The sequence below is a fragment of the Podarcis erhardii genome (assembly GCF_964252035.2).
Source record: "Podarcis erhardii genome assembly, chromosome: 6".
Lineage (NCBI taxonomy): Eukaryota > Metazoa > Chordata > Lepidosauria > Squamata > Lacertidae > Podarcis > Podarcis erhardii.
Genome location: NC_138510.1, coordinates 31,751,986 through 31,771,975, shown reverse-complemented (window position 1 = coordinate 31,771,975; position 19,990 = coordinate 31,751,986). Strand labels below are relative to the sequence as shown.

General features: G+C 43.2%; 1 protein-coding gene across 3 annotated transcripts in view; it reads left to right on the top strand.

Annotated features, from left to right (window-relative positions):
* PHF20 (PHD finger protein 20) overlaps window positions 1-19,990 on the top strand; it is a 48,954-nt gene that overhangs the window by 4,819 nt on the left and 24,145 nt on the right. For 2 of the 3 annotated variants that reach the window (XM_081864737.1, XM_081864735.1), the window contains exons 2-4: window positions 4,124-4,263; window positions 10,572-10,682; window positions 19,686-19,857. In XM_081864737.1, the coding sequence (XP_081720863.1) occupies window positions 10,600-10,682; window positions 19,686-19,857 (255 nt within the window). In that variant the 5' untranslated portion in view covers window positions 4,124-4,263; window positions 10,572-10,599. The remainder of the gene's footprint in view (window positions 1-4,123; window positions 4,264-10,571; window positions 10,683-19,685; window positions 19,858-19,990) is intronic. The other variant, XM_081864736.1, reaches the window with a different exon arrangement.

Below are 19,990 nucleotides of genomic sequence, written 5' to 3'. Positions count from 1 at the left end.
CCCTCACTGCGAGAGGCCAAGTTGCAGGGAACCAGGCAGAGGGCCTTCTCGGTGGTGGCGCCCGCCCTGTGGAATGCCCTCCCATCGGATGTCAAGGCGATGGACAACTACCTGACATTCAGAAGACATCTGAAGGCAGCCCTGTTCAGGGAAGTTTTTAATATGTGACATTTTAGTGTATTTTTTATCTCTGTTGGAAGCCGCCCAGAGTGGCTGGGGAAACCCAGCCAGATGGGCGGGGTACAAATAATAAATAATTATTATTATTATTACTGACAAAGCCTTTATTTTATCAAGATTTATCTTATTGACGCTCATCAATCCCTTTGTCCAGGGAGACTTGCATACAGTGGTGCCCCGCAAGACGAACGCCTCGCAAGATGGAAAACCCGCTAGATGAAAGGGTTTTCCGTTTTGGAGGCGCTTCGCAAAACGGATTTCCCTATGGGCTTCCTTCGCAAGACGAAAGCCCATAAGGAAATCTCCGGGACAGCGGGGAAGCGCAGCGCGTCTTCCCCACTGTCCTCGGACCTCCTCCGAAGGCTGGCGGTGGGGCAAAGAGACCTCCTCCCGCCGCCAGCCTTTGGAAGGCTGCTCCGAAGGCTGGCGGCGGGAGGAGGTCTCTCCGCCCCACCGGCAGCCCTCGGAAGGCTGCTCCGAAGGCTGGCGGTGGGAGGAGGTCTCTCCGCCCCACCGGCAGCCTTCGGAAGGCTGCTCCGAAGGCTGGCGGTGGGAGGAGGTCTCTCCGCCCCACCAGCAGCCTTTGGAAGGCTGCTCCGAAGGCTGGCGGTGGGGCGGAGAGACCTCCTCCCGCCGCCAGCCTTCGGAAGGCTGCTCCGAAGGCTGGCGGTGGGGTGGAGAGACCTTCTCCCACCGCCAGCCTTCGGATGGCTGTCCTGAAGACTTGCGGTGGGAGGAGGGTTTTCCTTCCCACGGCCAACTTTCAGAATGCGGTTCTGAATGTTGGCGTGGGGAGGAAAAACCCTCCTCCCACCACAAGCCCCGGGAAGAGAGGAGAAGCGCTGCACGCCTTCCCCTCTGTTCCCGTACCTGTCCTGAAGGCTTGCGGTGGGGAGAAAAGCCCTTCTCCGCACCGCCAGCCTGGCAAGCGGTCTCCATAGGAACGCATTAATTGATTTTCAATGCATTCCTATGGGAAACCGTGCTTCGCAAGACGAAAAACTCGCAAGAAGAAAAAACTTGCGGAACGAATTAATTTCGTCTTGCGAAGCACCACTGTATCTATTCCTGACTGATGTAACAGAGAAGTAGAGCTGGGTGTCATTTGCATACTGATGACATCACACCCCAAATTTGCTAATGACTACCTTGAACAGTTTCATATTCAACAGCAATAGAGACAAGAAGTTACCTGCTTCACCCCCCACAAGGCCAAGATGCAGGCACCCAATGCCATGCTGTAAAACAGGCCTTGTAGGTATGCATGGAACCACTATAATACAGTGGTTTACTGAAGACTTAGCCACTATTTTTGGATAAGCTATATGATCAGCCTACCTCTTTCATGTACCACGGGACAAAGCATTCCCCTCCTCAAGATTAAAAAACTTGCCGGCTTAGTTCCTGCAAGTATGGAAAACTGCCTGTGAAACAGCAGAATATTTACCACTTTTTGTTGTCAAGCAATTTAGCTTCATCAATACAATTTGCATGTTTACCATTAAAAGAGGGAGGGTGACATCATTTTGAGGGTCTGCGCATGCGTGAGCGGCGAAACCCGGAAGTAACGCACTCCGTTACTTCCGGGTTGCCATGTAGCGCAACCCGAAAGCGCTCAACCTGAAACACATTCAACCTGAGGTATGACTGTATAAGCTTATGTGTGCATGCACACTTCTTCAGATACTAGTGTATTGTGTGCATGCACACAAAAGCTTATACCAAAAACAAATTTAGTTGGGCTCTAAGGTGCTACTGGACATTTATATATATATATTCATATATATATAGAGAGAGAGAGAGAGACTGCATCAGACCAACACGGCTACCTACCTGAATCTCTGTGAAAGTAAATGATTAGGCAACCAAGGCCAAATCAGTTCTGAACCCAGACTGGAATGAGTGTAGATAATCAGTTTCCTCTAGGACAGCATGATCCAACACACGGCCCAAGGCCTAGGGCTTTTTTTGGCAGCCATCAGCAACACTTGACCCCTCCCAGCCCTCACACTGCCTTCTCAGAGCTGGGTAAGTGAGGCACTGGACTTTGGAAAGGATGCATGAGGGCTCTGATAGGGTCCTAGAGTCAGCACCTCACTTACTTGGCTTTTGGAAGGCAGCATGAGAGGTGGGGGGAGTGGCATCAAATTTTGGCCTCCCCATCTCTGCATGACAAGACAGTGTGTGGCCCATGGGTTCCCAAACAAAGTATTCTTGTGGCCCACTGGGTATGAAAATATTGGCCCACCTTGCTCTTGGAGCACCTGGAGCCAAACTGCTGTCACCACCACCCTTCTTAAGCATCTTCCCTAAAAAGTAGTTATCATAAGCCCCTGTGACCAAGTTGTTGTTTTTCTTCTTCTTCAAGAGTGGCTGCACTACTGCTTCTTTAAGGATGGCAGGCACTGCTTCTGCACACAAATATGCATTTACCATGCCTTGGACTTACCCAGTAAAACACAACACCCGTCACAAGCTTGTTCAGATCAACCACAATGAGAAAAGGTTGAGAAGTTGCCAGGTCAGTCAAACAGCTACAAGCACCTTGTCCCACATCCCCAGACCTCAAAGGCTAAAACTGTTCTCACAAAAGCAGATTACACTTTATCTAGACTTTTCACAGCTGTGTTGTCCAAATCATCATGGATTCAGTAAATTTCATCATTGAAGTGTCTTGTAAACTTACCACAGCAGACTTCCTATGCTCCTGTTTATTGGGATGGATGTTAACCTCTGTTCCATGGCTACTTAAGGATGAGATGGAGGTGACAGAATATACTTTCTCTGCCACCCGTTATCACCTCACAGTAGGCACAGTCATGCCCTTTAGCATGCACTCAATTGCATTTGTGGCAAGTCTTGCACCATATGTGCTCTAGCTGTCATCTGACCTGCTTCATTCTTGAAATCTCTGGAGGCAGACATTCTTAATGGGTTACTTACCTCTGCAGGGGAGAGCTGCCAGCTGCTGCTGTAAGACCAAATCTCACGAAATGGTTGGACCATAACAATTAGTTATTTCAAGTCTCTCCCCCCCCCCTTCCCGATTATACTTCCCATACTTGGAGGCAGTAACTAAATTGAGGGTCTGCCCTGCACAGTTAAAAGTGTGCATGAATCCTCAGTAAGTAGTCAGTCTGGATAAGCAGATCTAGGTAATAAAAAGAAATGTGGAAGCAGAATCCTGGGGGAAGAGATACGGAAACTGGACAGGAACAAAGAGTAGTCAGCCATAGTGGGAATGGGATCACCACCTGTTAATTTGTTGCCCATAGGTGCAGTGTCACCTGCAGAACCTCCATCTGTCTCCATGCCTGCTAGTGCCAGATATCTAATGGGGATGAGGTAATCGTCTCATCTGCCACTGCCTCAGCTCTCTTCATACAAGTATTTATTTAACAGTTTCTTAAATGTAATCAATACAAATCTACATTTTTAGAGCTTTGAATTTCAAGAAAATAATTAAAGTATATTGGGTTATATACCAGGCAACAACTTTTTTAAAAAATACATTAATGTGTCAGTAAAGACTTAAAGGATCATATGTGCTTAAATTACATGCTAAATGGAGAAATAAACATTTGAATGTAGCCCATTAGTTTTTGATGTTTTGTGTAGTTAAGAATACTTTTCTCATCCCTAATCCACAGCATTTTTAAGAATACTTTTCTCATCCCTAATCCCACAGCATTATTTAAAGATAAGGAAATTCAATTCAAGGAGAATCCTTTTATTTTTGCCTTCAAAATTCCACTTTGGGGTTGAGATCAGTGTGTATACCTAGAATTGTTAATACATTTCTGCATTTGGGACAGGGTGTGGGTCAAGGAAGATATTTTCTAAATCTTTGCTCCAGGAATGCTGCCTGTTTTTATAGGAATGTTAAAACCATAGTAGGTGATGGTCTTAGCCTTATGTAGCAATTGCCTTTTCTTACCTGCAGGTGTGTTTTTCAGCGCAGCCTGGCTGTGGCCATCCACTTGCAAGGGATCCTAATTGTGTCAGGCATCATGGACATTCACCACTCCTACTTTGGACTGACCAATTCTGATGAGGGCATGCAAATTGCGGGGGGTGAACTGGGTGAGATTTTATTTGTTCTTGCCATTACTTATGGTATGATGCACAACACATGTCGCCACTGAGTATTTATGATTATATTACTTATCTCAGTGTATCTCAAACTTCTTGATTTTATTGTGCCATGTAGCTCTGTAAACCAACTCCAGTAATGTGTGCTACATGTGATTGTGTGGAGAATCTCGTTGTGTTCATTCTGCTGCTTCATTAGTATATGTTTGCTACTAATCAAATATTGCTATTAGAGAAGAATATGCTTCCTAAAGTTCCACACAAGGCACCCTATCTATCTTAGCAACCTTCTTCTCTGATAAAGAGTGGTATGATGAGATAGTGGGGATGCAGTCACTCTTACAAACTCAGTGTGCATCCAGTGAGTGAGTGGTGTCTGCCAGAAGGCATTCAGCCCACAAACCTTGGCTAGTGAAAGGAGAAAGATTCCATATCTTCAATGATACTATCTTGCCTTTGAATGTTTTACCCCATTCAGGTGTTCTGTCTCTTCCACCCTCCAATTTGAGAACCACTGATATACTAATAAAACAGAAATCATAATCATCATGAAATAAGTATTATCACTGATTTATTAATTGGTTAACCACCATCTCAAGGCAATTTGCACATAAGGTGTATGACTAATATAAATATAAATTGGACCAATATATCACTAGGCACATTCATCAGAAAAAAGTATAGTATACAGTGGTACCTCTGGTTACGAACTTAATTCGTTTCGGAGGTCCATTCTTAACATGAAACCATTCTTATCCTGAGCTGCGCTTTTGCTAATGGGGCCTCCCACTGCACGCGTGCTACCAGGATGCGCTCACATCCCAGAGGCAAAGTTCACTACCAGAAGCAACTATTTCCGGGTTAGTGGAGCTCGTTACCTGAAGCGTTTGCAAGGAGTACGGTACGTAACACGAGGTTCCACTGTAGTATAGTAAAAGCACATTATGTAATTACTTCAGTGACAAAATGGTGGAGTGAGTGGGAATGAAGGCATGCAGAAACATTGTAGGACATTGATTTGCTCCAATTCATAAACCACCATGAAATTTTACAGCCAAACTTGAAAATACCCAGTTTCATACAGTGGTACTAAGCACAGTTAATGCTAATCGTATAAAAAGGTCCCTTCATAACTGCACTTAAGACTATTTCCAAACCCTGGTCAGCATTAATCATGGCAAATATCAGTACAGATGCAATGATAACCTACAGTTAAGTGAACAAGAGAAAAAATAGGAAAACCTGTGCCAAAAAATGGAGGAGAAAGAGGGCAGTTTGTATATTCCCAAGCATGGGTCACTTCCACCTAGAGTTTAGGGAGCTAGCATTATGTCTGTACTGGGTCCCATAATGTCTACCACACATTCACATGAGTAAACTAGCAGGAGCAGTTAATATGAAAAATAGTGTGATCATCTGTGGTTTCTTTAAATCTGTAAATCATTACTGCAGTATAAAACCATTCTTTTTTAACCTGGCACTTGGAGTCCATGGCTGCTTGTCAAGAACAGAGCTTGATGTGCAGGTACTATCCCTCTCTCTTGGATTGGTCTTCAGACAGAGACATAGTATTACAGACATTCTGTGCATTGTGGAAATGGAACGTAAAGGTTATGAGTGCTGAATCTTTTCCAGGCTGGATACAGCAAAGGAAATAGAATATGCAGTTGTATGGAAGCATGATTATTATCATAGAATCGGTTTAGGGTGTTGAAGAACAGAATTAGAATCTGGAGACAGGCCTTTGGTGAGACCAGGAACAAAGTGCAAGGAGAAATAAATAAAATGAATAATGCAGGATGATAATAGTCCAATAATAAACTGACTTGACCAAAGTCAGTTGGATCTAGTCAGTTCCATTGTGGGAGGAAATAGCCTTTGGACTCCAGTAATAAAGCATAGCTGTCCATAGACAAATGCTAGCCTTGGTGCATGTCCTGAACTCACCTGGCTGTGGTATGTTCAAGCTCAACATGACAGAATAAATAAAATGCAGTGCTCTTGAAAACTAGGTTACTTTTCAGTGCTATTAAGAAGTTGATGGTGGAAAGCACTTATCTGGTGGGAAAGTCACTAATATGAGCAGCTCAGCATTCTGTAATACATTTAATTGCATCTACATATTAAATGTCTTAAAGCTTTTGGGGGAAAACCCAAGTTTTGAGGGAGAACCACCTAGGAAGTGGAGACCACACATTTTAAGCATATTATGCTCTGTGCATGAGGATTCAGCACACACTCAATTCACACAGATGGTTTAAAATGTATTCAGGCTCCTTCATTCAATTGGAAAGCCCGTGAAGGCTTTTGATTTATCTCGTAGTTATATTCCACTGGCGAGGTGTCATGGTCCCTTTGGTGACTATTGGATTAGCTGCTTTGGGTTACAGCCTCTGGCTAGGCATTACAGTGGTGCCTCGCAAGACGAAATTAATTCGTTCCGCAAGTTTTTTCGTCTTGCGAGTTTTTCATCTTGCGAAGCACGGTTTCCCATAGGAATGCATTGAAAATCAATTAATGCGTTCCTATGGAAACCGCCTTCAGACCAGGTCCGGGGGCGAAAGTCTTTGCTCCCCCCAGCCTGCCTTCAAAAGCCGTCCGGGATAGCGGAGAAAGCGCTGCGTTTCTCCGCTCTCCCGGGAAGGCAGGCAGGGGGGAGCAAAGACTTTTGCCCCCCGCCGGCCTTCAGAAGAGGTCCAGGACCTCTTTTGAAGGCCGGCGGGGGGCGAAAGTCTTTGCTCCCCCCCCCCCGCCTGCCTTCAAAAGCCGTCCGGGATAGCGGGAAGCGCTTCCCTGCTATCCCAGACCGCTTTTAAAATGCTGGCGGTGGGGAGCAAAGCCTTTCGGCCCCCGCCGGCCTTCCTGGACCTCTTCTAAAGGCCGGAGGGGGGGGGAAGGCTTTGCTCCCCACCGCCAGCATTTAAAAGAGGTCCCCGGAGATTTCCCTATGGGCTTTCTTCTTGCAAAGCAAGCCCATAGGGAAATTCGTCTTGCGAAGCGCCTCGAAAAACGGAAAACCCTTTCGTCTTGCAGGTTTTTCGTCTTGCGAGGCATTCGTCTTGCGGGGCACCACTGTACATGCAAAGGGGACTTAGGAGACCTTAAAACTTACTTTTTAAAAAAATACTTGCTGCTTATGTACCTGATAGCTGCTACTGGAGGCCTGCTTGACAGTTTCCGTACAGTAATTCTTTCTAATAGTGCTCAGTAGGCTTAGAAATGTAGGCAGTTATTTCTTTGACCTAAAGACAAAATTTTTAGTAACCCACCCTGAACCAAAAAGAGAACAGGATAGATAGAAATATCAGTCACCCCCTTTTTTTCTCACATGAAATCTGCTCTGTCAAAGCTTTCCTGTCCCTTCATTCATTTTTCCCATATGCAGAGCTGAGCTAAGTTGCTACATATCTCTGTCTATGCCTTCTGGGCCCAGAATCCAGTGACACAGATGGACAAGACTTCCTTTCTTTTGTGTTGTATATTGAATACATAGTATTGTATTAAGGGAGAAACCCTGTCTGCCTGGTTTACAAAGAGGTGTGGGAAATTATACCTTGTACAGGTGTCTAATAGGTTGGTTTTCTGGGTAAGAAACAGTAGGACACTCTGCAGCTGTTGTCTGGAGCTAGTTGCCAGCATCTTGCTTAAGGTTTGCTATACATACTGACCTTTTAAGTCAGAGAAGGGAGGCACATGGTTATAAATGTCCCATTCTAGTGTGTTCCACAGTAGCAGGGTTGGCTGTCCACATATACATCTTTGATAGTTTGCCGCTTGTGTGTTTGTTTGTTTGTTTGTGTGTGTGTGTGTGTGTGTGTGTGGGAGAGAGAGAGTGCGCACTGCAAGACCAATAAAATAAGCTGACATGTAAAATTATGGAATCTTGTTTTGAATCTTTCATACCTTTTTGTCTGATAAAACATAGTGTTCATCAAAGTGGTGATCTGGCAGGCAAAATACAGTTACCACAAATAATTGTGTTAACCAAGACCAGATTTTCACCAGCAACAAGTTACAGAAGGAGAAACCTTAGCTGTGTGTGTGTGTGTGTGTGTGTGTGTGTGTTAGTCTTCTATTTCTGCCTAAATTGGGAACAAATTACATTCATTAAATGTGTATTTGGTTGCATCACTGCACCATATAGGCCTTGGGTAGGGGTCCAGTTTCAGAAGCTTATGGAAGCCTCAATTCTCTTTTCGGTTGTGCAGCTATTTCGGAGGAGAGGGTGTCATTCTTTTTCACATGCTTAGTAGAGGTCTTCAAGTTATATTTTAGCTCATGGTTCCATATGTCTCAGTAATTTTTTTTTAGATGTGCAGAGAAGGCTAAGCAGGATCATGTTTGCATTGCATTTAAGATGGGAGATGTGTTGCCACTCTTCAGTTGTATTAAGACACTCTACTCAGTGTGTGTCTCATCACTTGCTGGTATGCATGACAAGACAAAGCCCAGCCCTCCTCTCTGCCTTGGACGTGGATGGCGAGTAGGGATTGTCCCTGATGTTGGACTGTACTGGAAGCACAGCCCAGCTATGGGGAAGATCCCTGTCACACCAGCTCCCAGTTGGAGAAGGCTAGGGCTGCTATTTTTGGTGCTGGGCTGTCCAGAAAAGCAAGCACTGGCTCACCTAACACCTTTAGTTCAGAGCTTGATGGGTGGCAATGTTTCCTACACTTGTGCTGGGCTTACTGATCTGCGTGCCTCTAAAGCCTTTCAAAGGCACTGCATGAGTAGAATGACTTCTGTTAGTGCAATGGGACGTCCCCTATCATCTTCTTCCTGCACCCCCAACCTTCTGAAGCAGATTTGGGCGGTATGAGGAGCACAGGGGAAAATCTGTTACATGAGCAGTCTTTCCACCCACACAGTGACTTCATTGGATTCAGCGGGTTTGGCAGGCTACTGGCAACTGCAAATTTTGGCTTGGCTATCAAATGTTGGCTTGTCTCTGTGTGTATAGGATTTGTTACTGTAGTCCAATTGTTATGTTGTTGACAGAGCCATGTAAACCAGCAAAACATATTTTTAATATTTGAAACATTGTTAATGCCCACTGCTTCTTGGTAGCTCACATTTATAGCACCTCAAATTTCAGCAAAAAATTGTAGTTTACTTCACAATAGCATGTTAAAATTATGATTTTAAGCTGTAATCAAACTTAGAACTGAAAATAAAAACAACTCTAGGAGTCAACAAATGTTCCAGTTTACGGGGGGGGGGGTGAAAGCTTTTAGAAAAAGGCGTTGCAGTTCTATTGTAATGTCTAAAACACGTCGAGGCTGTTTCATTTTGCAAATGATTTTCATGTTCTAGATCAGTGGTGTGCATGTTCCAGATCACTGTTCCAGAACAGTTCTTTTATATGCCACTGTTCATTAGTTTGAGACTTATGGTGTTAATGAAGGAGTTGATAAATCACAAAACAACATTAACAAAATTGCAGCAGTAAAAGCCTGTAGTGCTGTTAGCATGAACTTGAAGCAAAAAGTGCAAGAACAAAGGCATTTGCAGGAAAGATAATATATTTAGCAGTATATATCAGATAACCCAGATAATCCAGTAGCATCTGTTCAGTTCTCTGTAAGACACTACATACACTAAATCTAAGATTCCTGTACTGTGTAAAAGCTAGCACTGTTCAGTGCATCATATCTGTAAACTTGCAGGACTGAAATTAAGGACCTCTTCAGACAATGCATGAGCTTTGTGATTACTCAAAATTTGTTCTGCATGATACCTGGTCCATATGGCAAGGATTGTTGTGGTTTTTTTAAAAAAAGATACGTACTATTAGAGAAACATTTAGAGATGACAATCCAGGTGGTAAGCCAACAACATGTTACGTGGCAACAACACAGTAAACTCTAAAGGTGGTGGCCATAGCACATGGATCAAAGTGTAGACAAGGTAGCACTGGAAACAACAAACAGTGACGTACAAAATTGTGCTGAATTATCAATAAAATATTGACCACAAAGAATTTAATTTGAGAAGCATTACAGATATGTTGGCACCTGAACACCGGAGGGAGCCCCTCAACAATGATGCTGTTTCCACAGTATACCCAGGTGCTCCACTTTGACATCCAGAGATGAGTTTTAGTAAGAACTGGGGTATACAAAGCCAGTCTTTGTAATGAAGAGACTATATATTTAAGGGCACTCTTTTCAACATACAGTATAAAGAATGCAAAGAGAACTTACATAACTGAAACATTGGAATATGAATTATTTTATCTGATTAGACAGATTAGCAATTGACACAGGTTCTGGTGATTGATATTTAATTGCATTTTTCAGGGGAATAAAAGCAGCGGCTTATAACAAAATGAGAAAACATCCACCAAACAGAAGAGGTATCAGCTTTGAAGTGGGAGCCCAGTTGGAAGCCCGAGACAGATTAAAAAACTGGTATTTCTTATTTCATGATAAAACTTGGATACATTTTTGTGATGCTGTCACATTGTGCTACAAACAGGGAGTCAAACCAACAAAAGTTCCAGTTCAGGTCTGGTTCTGATTCAACTGCAATCAGACCAGTAGCATTTCAGTAACTGGTTCAGAGTATCCGAACCACTTAGTCATGTTCTACTTTATGTGAGAAAACGTAAATGGTGGTTCACATATATGATAAGGTGATTAGTATCAACATGATAATTATCCTAATGTCAATAATACAAAATGTTTAAATATATTATACAGATGCAGCTATTTATCTGACAATCTTTATGCCACATTGTAAAAGTAGAAAGTTTCAAAAACTTAAAGGCCTAGTTTGGGTGTAATGGTATTGTGCACTGAACTTTAGTATTCCTATCTTCCCTTCGTTTACACGCTCAGCTTGGGGAAAAACTGCCTGGTTAATTCACAGTTCCTGTGATATCTAAACCAGAAAAATAGTTTTATCTCTGCCTGCAAACCATATTGGCTGCATTTGTACACAGTCCTAAACTATTGTTTAGCAGTACTATATGCACTAGCTGGAGTGAGGCAGAGCAGAGGCTCATGCTCCCACACTTCCTTCATTTCTTCTTCATTGACCAGGAAAAGGACATTTACTTTCCACAATCTGGTTTATTACAAATGCTGGCAAACGTCCTGACTGCATTGACAGTGGGGAAGCACTCAAGCCTAAGGCTTTCCTTAATACTTTTACAGCTTGTTCTTATAGCAGTAAACCATGATTTTAGCATTGCATTCTTCTCAATATTAGTTCTGTGAATGCATTAGTAGTTTATTATAATTCTTTGTTTTTGGAGTCAGTAAGTGCTATCTTTTCAGTTTTTAGTCAAACCCTTATTCCAAACTAATAACCTGCCCTTTTTTCTGATTGCGTTCTCATTCTTGTTTCAAACAGTGATGTGGGAAAGGATATTTTCGGTAATGGAAAAAATTCCATTGCTATGTTTTTCCACATTAAAAAAGACCCATCTCTAAAACTGCATTGTTTCATAAAATTAATTTGTAAAAATAATGACTGGATAAAAATAACTAGTCAAAATGGATGGTTCCCCTGAAAGTGTGCATGCATACATCTTAGCAGATATATTACTGAGTATGCTAAAACTGAGCATGTTAACCATTTTTAGTGGCTTCATTGTCCACCTTAAAATTTGAGGAAGCGTATGTTACCGAATTGTAATGTCAATATTGATAAGTATTTCATTAAAAATTAGTACAGCTTTGCATTCACTTGAATATAACATCAAACATTTCAGTTCAGATACTTTTGGCTGTTTAGGAAATGAGATATTTATACAGCACATAATATTAGCATGGTATTCTTTAATAAAGATGATAAATAAATAAAAATGACATTTTAAAATAATTTTGCTTAATAAATACGGCAGAAATTATAAAGTGGATCACAGTTGAATTTGGGCATAATAAAAGTTTGCAGACAGCTAACATCACCAATGATGTAGGTTCTAATTATGCTGGGTTTTCAGTTTTTTTAAAAAAGGGTTCGGTTTGACTCCCTGACATTAACTTTGTTCTGATTGCAAATGTTCATATAGTATTTGTTGATTTTGCTCCCCTCACCTAATGTCTGCTGATCTGTAATACAGTGCAATCCTATACATGTCTACTCAGAAGTAAGTCTCATTGAGCCTAATGGTGCTTACTCCCAGGTAAGTGGGTATAGGATTGCAGCCTTTGTGTTAAATCTGTTGTGAAGTTGGTACAGGGTTCAGCCTGAGTTTCCTGCACAAAGAACACCCATCTGCACTTTCTTGAAAAATAATCTCTGATTCAGGGTCTGGAATCTCCATGACTATTTAGAGTAGACAGTACTAGACTACATGGACAAATAGTCCGATCTGGCGTGAGGCTGTTTCCTAAGCCACAGTGAGACCTTCTGCTTTACACCATTTTAATTGTTCTCACAGTATTACTCTTTTTGAGGTGCCAAGTGTAAGGGATCTAGGAAGAGGCTCTGAAAAAGACATTTGAGTCAACAAGTCAATCATTTGGGGATTGCCTTCTCCCATGCATCTCCCATGCGCACCGACCCCTCTCGCTCTCCAGGCTTCAGGAAGACATCCGCAGCCTAGGCAGCCCTGCAGGAGGTCCGGCAGGGCTGTCTAGGCTGCGGATAGCAGCCTGCTTCCCGGAGCGTCAGGCGCCCTGAAAGCAGAGCGCCTGGCGCTTTGGGAGCACATCCGCAGCCTGGGCAGCCCTGCAGGAGGTCCGGCAGGGATGTCTAGGCTGCGGATAGCAGCCTGCTTCCCCGAGCATCGGGCGCCCGGAAAGCAGAGCGCCCGGCGCTTCGGGAGCGCGTCCGCAGCCTGGGCAGCCCTGCAGGAGTTCCCCGCAGGGCTCCCCATGCTGCGGATAGCAGCCAGCCGCCCGGTGGGTGGGGCGCCCTGAAGCAGAGCGCCCCGCGCGCCGGACAGACATCCGCAGCGTGGGGAGCCCTGCAGGAGTTCCCCGCAGGGTTCCCCACACTGCGGATAGCAGCCTGCCACCCGGCGGGCGGTTGCCCTGAAGCAGAGCACCCCGCGCGCCGGGCAGACATCCGCAGCGTGGGGAGCCCTGCAGGAGTTCCCCGCAGGGCTCCCCACACTGCGGATAGCAGCCTGCCGCCTGAGGCAGACATCGGCCAGCCCCACAAGCTCGGGGGACAGCAGGGAGCGCAGCGCTGTTCCTCGACCTGGTTCGGTTTCCCCGACCCGCTTTTGGGGGGGAAATAAAGGGAAAAAAAATTTCCTTTATTTCCCCCCAAAAAACTAGGTGCGTCCTATGGGACGGAGCGTCCTATGGGACGAAAAATACAGTATCCCATTCCCCTGAGGTATAGTGTCCTTACTCTTCAATACCCTGTATCTTGAAATGAAGGACACCTGTCAAGTGGCTGAATTAAAAGCTTTGATCATGAGGAATTCTTTAAAAGGGGGTAAACTAGTGGATTACTTTTTCATTCTAACTTTATGGAAGTTGAAAGTAGAATGTGATATTGTAATAATGAGAATAATGAGAATAATAATAATAATAATAATAATAATAATAATTTATTTGTACCCCAGCCACTCTGGGCGGCTTCCAACAAAAATTAAAATACATTAAAATGTCACACATTAAAAACAAATAATAGTAATTTATTATTTGTATTGTTCTGAATTGATAAGTAGAACTTTGTTTTATGTTATATGAATAGAGAATACTGGAAAGTTCGCTTTTTGATGTTGCTTCTTGAGGACCACCATGTATAGGAAAACTGAGAATCAATCTTTTTAAAGAGACTGAGCTGAACCTTGACACTGCAGAACACTGATACTAGACATTTGTATACACATTTCATTTTTAATCATTATGTCTCTCTTGGGTTAATGTATTATGGAAAAATGCTTTCATGAGAACTTGTTTTGGCTAGATCAAGGCTATAGCAAATGATGTATCTAAAACGATGCATTCTGGACAGTTTGCAGTCTGCTGAAGATGAGGGTTGGTAGCATTGGAAGTATATAAAAAAATAGAGTTTATTTTTGAAATGTTTCAATGAATAAACTAGTGTCTCTTGATAATATTTCCATTTCCTCAGTTTTGTCACTGAAGACAATGTATACCACTTAGAAATTTGAATAATTAAGTGGTATATAAATGTCTTAAATTTGTTTGTTAAATTTATTGGTCACTTTTTTTAATCAAAGGACCACAAAGTGACTTACATTGTATAAACAAACAAACACACACACACACACATACATACATACATACATACATACATACATACATTAAGCCAGGCATGAAAGAAAAACCAAGAAAAACAATCCTCTTTTTAAAGGCAAGATTAAAAATGCCCCATCCACTAAAGGGGAACACAGATAATTAAGAGCCAAAGCCCTGGTGAAAAATATTTTTTTTTTATTTGGTGTCTACATCTCTACAATGATGATGGCAGGTGAGCCACCCCTAAGGAGAGCATTCTAAGCACAAGGAGTCACCACTGAAAAGCACTGTTCTAATTTTGGCACCCTTCAGACCTTCTGAGGAGGGGCACACACAAAGAAGGGCTTCAGATGATGGTTGCAGGGTCGAGGTTGGTTCATATGAGGAAAGGTTGTCCTTGATGCATTGAGGTTCCCAGCTGCATAAAGCTTTATAGGTCAAAACCAGCATTTGAATTGGACCTGGAATCTAATCGGTAGCCAGTGCAGTTTGGCCAGGATTAGTGTTAACTACCTAGAGTCTCTTGCCCCAAGCAACCTGGCCATTGAATTCTATGCCAGCTGTAAATAATAAAATAATCAGCTCAGACCAAGGGCTCCTAATACGTTAGGGAGCTCTGATGTGAATATGAGACTCCTGTATAAGCTGGTGGGTCACTGTTGCATAACGATACAAACCTACTTGCAGATGAGCTTTTTCTGTCTATTTGAATGTATGAAAGTGTGTGTTGATTTTATCGGTTCTTGCTGCCTATGTGCTGCTTACCTTTTCATTTGTTATTTAAAATATCTGAACAACTGGAAACATAATACTGAACAGCTAGTTAATTATAGTTTCCTTGACAGTAGGCCTTATAAACAGAAACCTTTTGAATAAACACTTCATTGCACATAATGTGCAAGTAAAAAACAGCAATACTGAGTTGCGAGAGAAAATTGTAGCTTGTTAGGCAGATGCTGGTGTTATGTCATTCTCCTTGCAAGTATAGATGGGGGGGTGTATAATCAGTATATTTGACATAACCCTAGCAAGAATTCTATTAGACTTCATGATACAGTGGTGCCTCGCCAGACAAAATTAATCTGTTCCATGAGGCTCTTTGTATAGCGTTTTTTTCGTCTTGCGAAGCAAGCCCATTGACAACTTAGCGGATTAGCGCAATTAGCGGTTTAGCGGCTTTTAGCGGATCAGCTGATAAGCGGCTTATCAGCGGGTCAGCTGATAAGCGGCTTAGGGCTTAGGAAAGGGGGGGGGGAGGGAAAAAACCCTGCAGGAACTCGCAAGACATTTTCGTCTTGCGAAGCAAGCCCATAGGGAAATTCGTTTAGCGAAGCGCCTCCAAAATGGAAAACCCTTTCGTCTAGCGGCTTTTCCGTCTTGCGAGGCGTTCGTCTTGCGGGGCACCACTGTAATTGGAGGCAGAAAGTGGGTTGCCGTTGTCAAGTTATAAAGTAACCTGGTCTGCCCTTTATTGAACTTGAGTTTATATGCAAAACTATGATTCTAGGTTTGAAAAGAACAGCATTAATTTTCTGAGAATTGTAAACTTAGTAAACACTTGACTACAGAATGATTTCTTGGGAAAGTGGGACCTGCGTGTATCATTCTGCACTGGTGTTTCCTCAATTACCAATGTAGTGTCTTCAATTTCTGTTGGACTCCCAACTTCCATAAGTGCTGATTGACTAGGGCTCATGGGAGTTGTAGTCCAATGACGAAGAAAATACCAGTCCATGATTTTAATGGCAGGTTTATTGTAGCTGTGAGAGACAGAATAACAACAGGAGGTATTTTGTCCCACTCCTCTTTGCAGATCCTCTCCAAGTCAGTAAGATTTCAAGGCTGATGTGTAGATACTCAAACCTTCACTTCCCTCCACAGATTTTGGGTGGATTAAGGCAGGGGTCAGCAAACTTTTTCAGCAGGGGGCCGGTCCACTGTCCCTCAGACCTTGTGGAGGACCAGACTATATTTTTGGGGGGTGGGAATGAACGAATTCCTATGCTCCACAAATAACCCAGAGATGCATTTTAAATAAAAGGACACATCCTACTCATGTAAAAACACGCTGATTTCCCGGACCGTCCACGGGCTGGATTGAGAAGGTGATTGGGCTGGATCCGGCCCCCGGGCCCTAGTTTGCCTGTCCATGGATTAAGGTCTGGAGACTGGCTAGGCTACTCCAGGACCTTAATGTGCTTTTTCTTGAGCCACTCCTTTGTTGCCTCGGCCGTGTGTTTTGGGTCATTGTCATGCTGGAATACCCATCCTCGACCCATTTTCAATGCCCTGGCTGAGGGAAGGAGGTGCTCACCCAAGATTTGACGATACATGGTCCCGTCCATCATCCCTTCGATGCGGTGAATGTGTCCTGTCCCCTTAGCAGAAAAACACCCCCAAAGCATAATATGTCCCCCCCCCCCATGTTTGATGGTGGGGATGGTGTTCTTGGGGTCGTAGGCAGCATTCCTCCTCCTCCAAACACGGTGAGTTGAGTTGATGCCAAAGAACTTGATTTTGGTCTCATCTGAGCACAACACTTTCATCCAGTTCTCCTCCGAGTCATTCAGATGTGCATTGGCAAACTGCAGACGGGCCTGTACATGTGCTGTCTTGAGCAAGGGGACCTTGCGGGCTCTGCAAGATCTCAGTCCTTCACGGCGTAGTGTGTTGCCAACTGTTTTCATAGTGACTATGGTCCCAGCTGCCCTGAGATCATTGACAAATTCCCCCCATGTAGTTCTGGGCTGCTTCATCACCGTTCTCATGATCATTGCAACTCTACGAGATGAGATCCTGCATGGAGCCCCAGACCGAGGGAGGTTGACAGTTATTTTGTTTTTCTTCCATTTTTGAATTATTGCACCAACCTTCTCACCAAGCTGCTTGGCAATAGTCTTGTAGCCCAGTCCAGCCTTGTGCAGGTCTACAATCCTGTCCCTGACATCCTTGGACAGCTCTTTGGTCTTGGTTATGGTGGCTACTTTGGAATCTGCTGGATTGATTGCTTCAAAAGTTACTTTTGTACAGGTATTGTAACGAGCTGGGATTACAGTTAAAACCTCTCCCTTGCAGCAGGTACGTCTCAGCTCGTTACATACAGTGAAGATACAAGGTAGCCTGACATCTGGCTGGTTGATAGGGGATCAAATACTTATTTCACTCATTATAATGCACATCAATCTCTGACTTTTGTCTTCAGGTTTTCTGGGGTTTTTCCTGTTGTTACTCTGTCTCTCACGGCTACAATAGACCTACCATTAAAATTATGGAGTGGTCATTAAAATTATGGACTGGTCAGAGAGCAAATGGGCAAATTTAGCAGGGGATTAAATACTTTCCCCCCCTCACTGTAGGAAATAGTTTTGTGGGTTGTTTGTTTGTTTTCTGCAGTATAGGCTTCTAGGCAATTTCACAAGTTTTAAACAAGGGAACTTGTCCTAAATTTTAATATAGATGTGATTGCAATTGTATAGCACAAAGAAAGAACATATTCACATGCCATTTTGTTCTGTACTTTGAGACTAAACAATCTAAATATGTAGGGTATGAACATCATGCATTTTATTTAACATTCTAGTAGCATGATCTAGTAGCAAGAGATCAGATATGCTTTAGAAAGGTTCCACTGGTGAACTTTCTCCCCTTTCTGTCTGTCCTCATAATTTATTCTGAACAAACTTCTGCTTTGAGATAAAAAATTGCCAGAACCATCTCCCAAGCTAAGGTGCTTTTGCTCGTCTCATCTGATATCAGTAGGGGATGATGAAAATGTTCTCTGCTTGAAGATGGATTGATTAATATGATTTGCTAAAAAGGCTCTTGCTCCATAATGGTTGAGGACCAATCAGGAGGAACTGATTATTCTGTAGGTATAGGTCTAGGAGTCCTTCTCAGCTTCTGTACACACATGATTATTGCACGCTTGAAAATTCCCCAGTTACTTTGTCATATGGGATAAGCCCTTGTTTGTTACTTTTGGAGTTACCCTTAACAAAAGCGTAGATTAAGCTATTGTAGAGATGTACATGTTGTATGGATTTGTGTTTAATTTTTTAAAAAGACCAATTCTTAACACTACTGACATCAAACATTACAAAAGTAGATTTCCTATTCTTCTTTATCCTCCTTCAGCCCCCTCCCCATATTTCCACAAAGTCCTGTACCTTGCCAAGGCAGATTTGGAGGGTATGCAGTCTGTCTGCCAGCACTTGGGAACAATTCGATGTCAGCCACCGATAACAGCAGTGTCAGGTCGTGGTGCTGACAAATTAGCATTGCCTATTGTCATCATCATGAGGATACCAAACAGCTATTCCTCGGGGTCTTTTTGTTGTTCTCCGATGGCATAAGATTTTTAACTTTCTTTCATATACTGCTGATAGCACCAGCAAGGTTGTTTAGTTAGAACATTACCGTATTTTTCGCCCTATAGGACGCACTTTTTCCCCTCCAAAAATGAAGGGGAAATGTGTGTGCGTCCTATGGGGCGAATGCAGACTTTCGCTGAAGCCTGGAGAGCGAGAGGGGTCGGTGCGCACCGACCCCTCTCGCTCTGCAGGCTTCGCGGACCTCTCCGCAAGCAGCGGGAGCACTCCCGCTGCTTGCGGAGAGTTGCTTGCATGCAGAAGCCTGCGCGCGCTGAGCTCAGCGTGTCCAGGCTTCGCGGACCTCTCCGCGAGCAGCGGGAGCCAGCACTGGGCTCCCACGGCTTGCAGAGAGCTGCCTGTTTGGGGGCTGGGGCGGGGGAAGCTCGGGCCTCCCCTGCCCCAGCCCCGCACCTGGGGGGGGGAATAATTTCCCCCCCTTTATTTCCCCCCCAAAAAACTAGGTGCACCTTATGGGACGGTGCGTCCTATAGGGCGAAAAATACGGTAGTTATGGCGAAAAGTGCAAAGTCTGCACACCAAAAGCATGGATAAAAACTGTGACTGGAAACCATGACTTAAGAATTCAAAAGACACAACCATAAGCACATAAACTGTCGGCTCTTTGTTAACGTTGATTTCAGGTGTTTGTCATATTTCCTAGAAAAAGAAAGCAGTTTTACTTAATAATAAAAAAGCAGCAAGATTAAATCAATCACAAAAAGTTGGAAATTGAAGCTATTTGTATATCATATTCATATATTTACCAAAATGTATGGCTTTGTAATATGGTTACTCCTTTTTCAAGACAATTATTTCCATATTTTTTTTTATTTTTTTTTGGCAAGAATATTTTAAATTAACTTTCTTTGCATAGGTATCCAGCTCACATTGAAGAAATTGATTATGAAGAAGGAAAAGTGCTAATCCATTTCAAACGCTGGAATCACCGCTATGATGAATGGTTTTGTTGGGACAGTCCTTATTTGCGTCCTTTAGAAAAAATACAGTTAAGGAAAGAAGGATTACATGATGACGAAGGATCTTCTGTAAGTAAAAGCAACCTAAGTTAAAGCTTGCAGTGAACCCAATTCTTTGCAAACTGTGAATGCAGATTTAATTGTTTTTTATAAATATTTTTGGTATAATAAAATAAACTTGCATACTGTTTTTTCTTAGCTG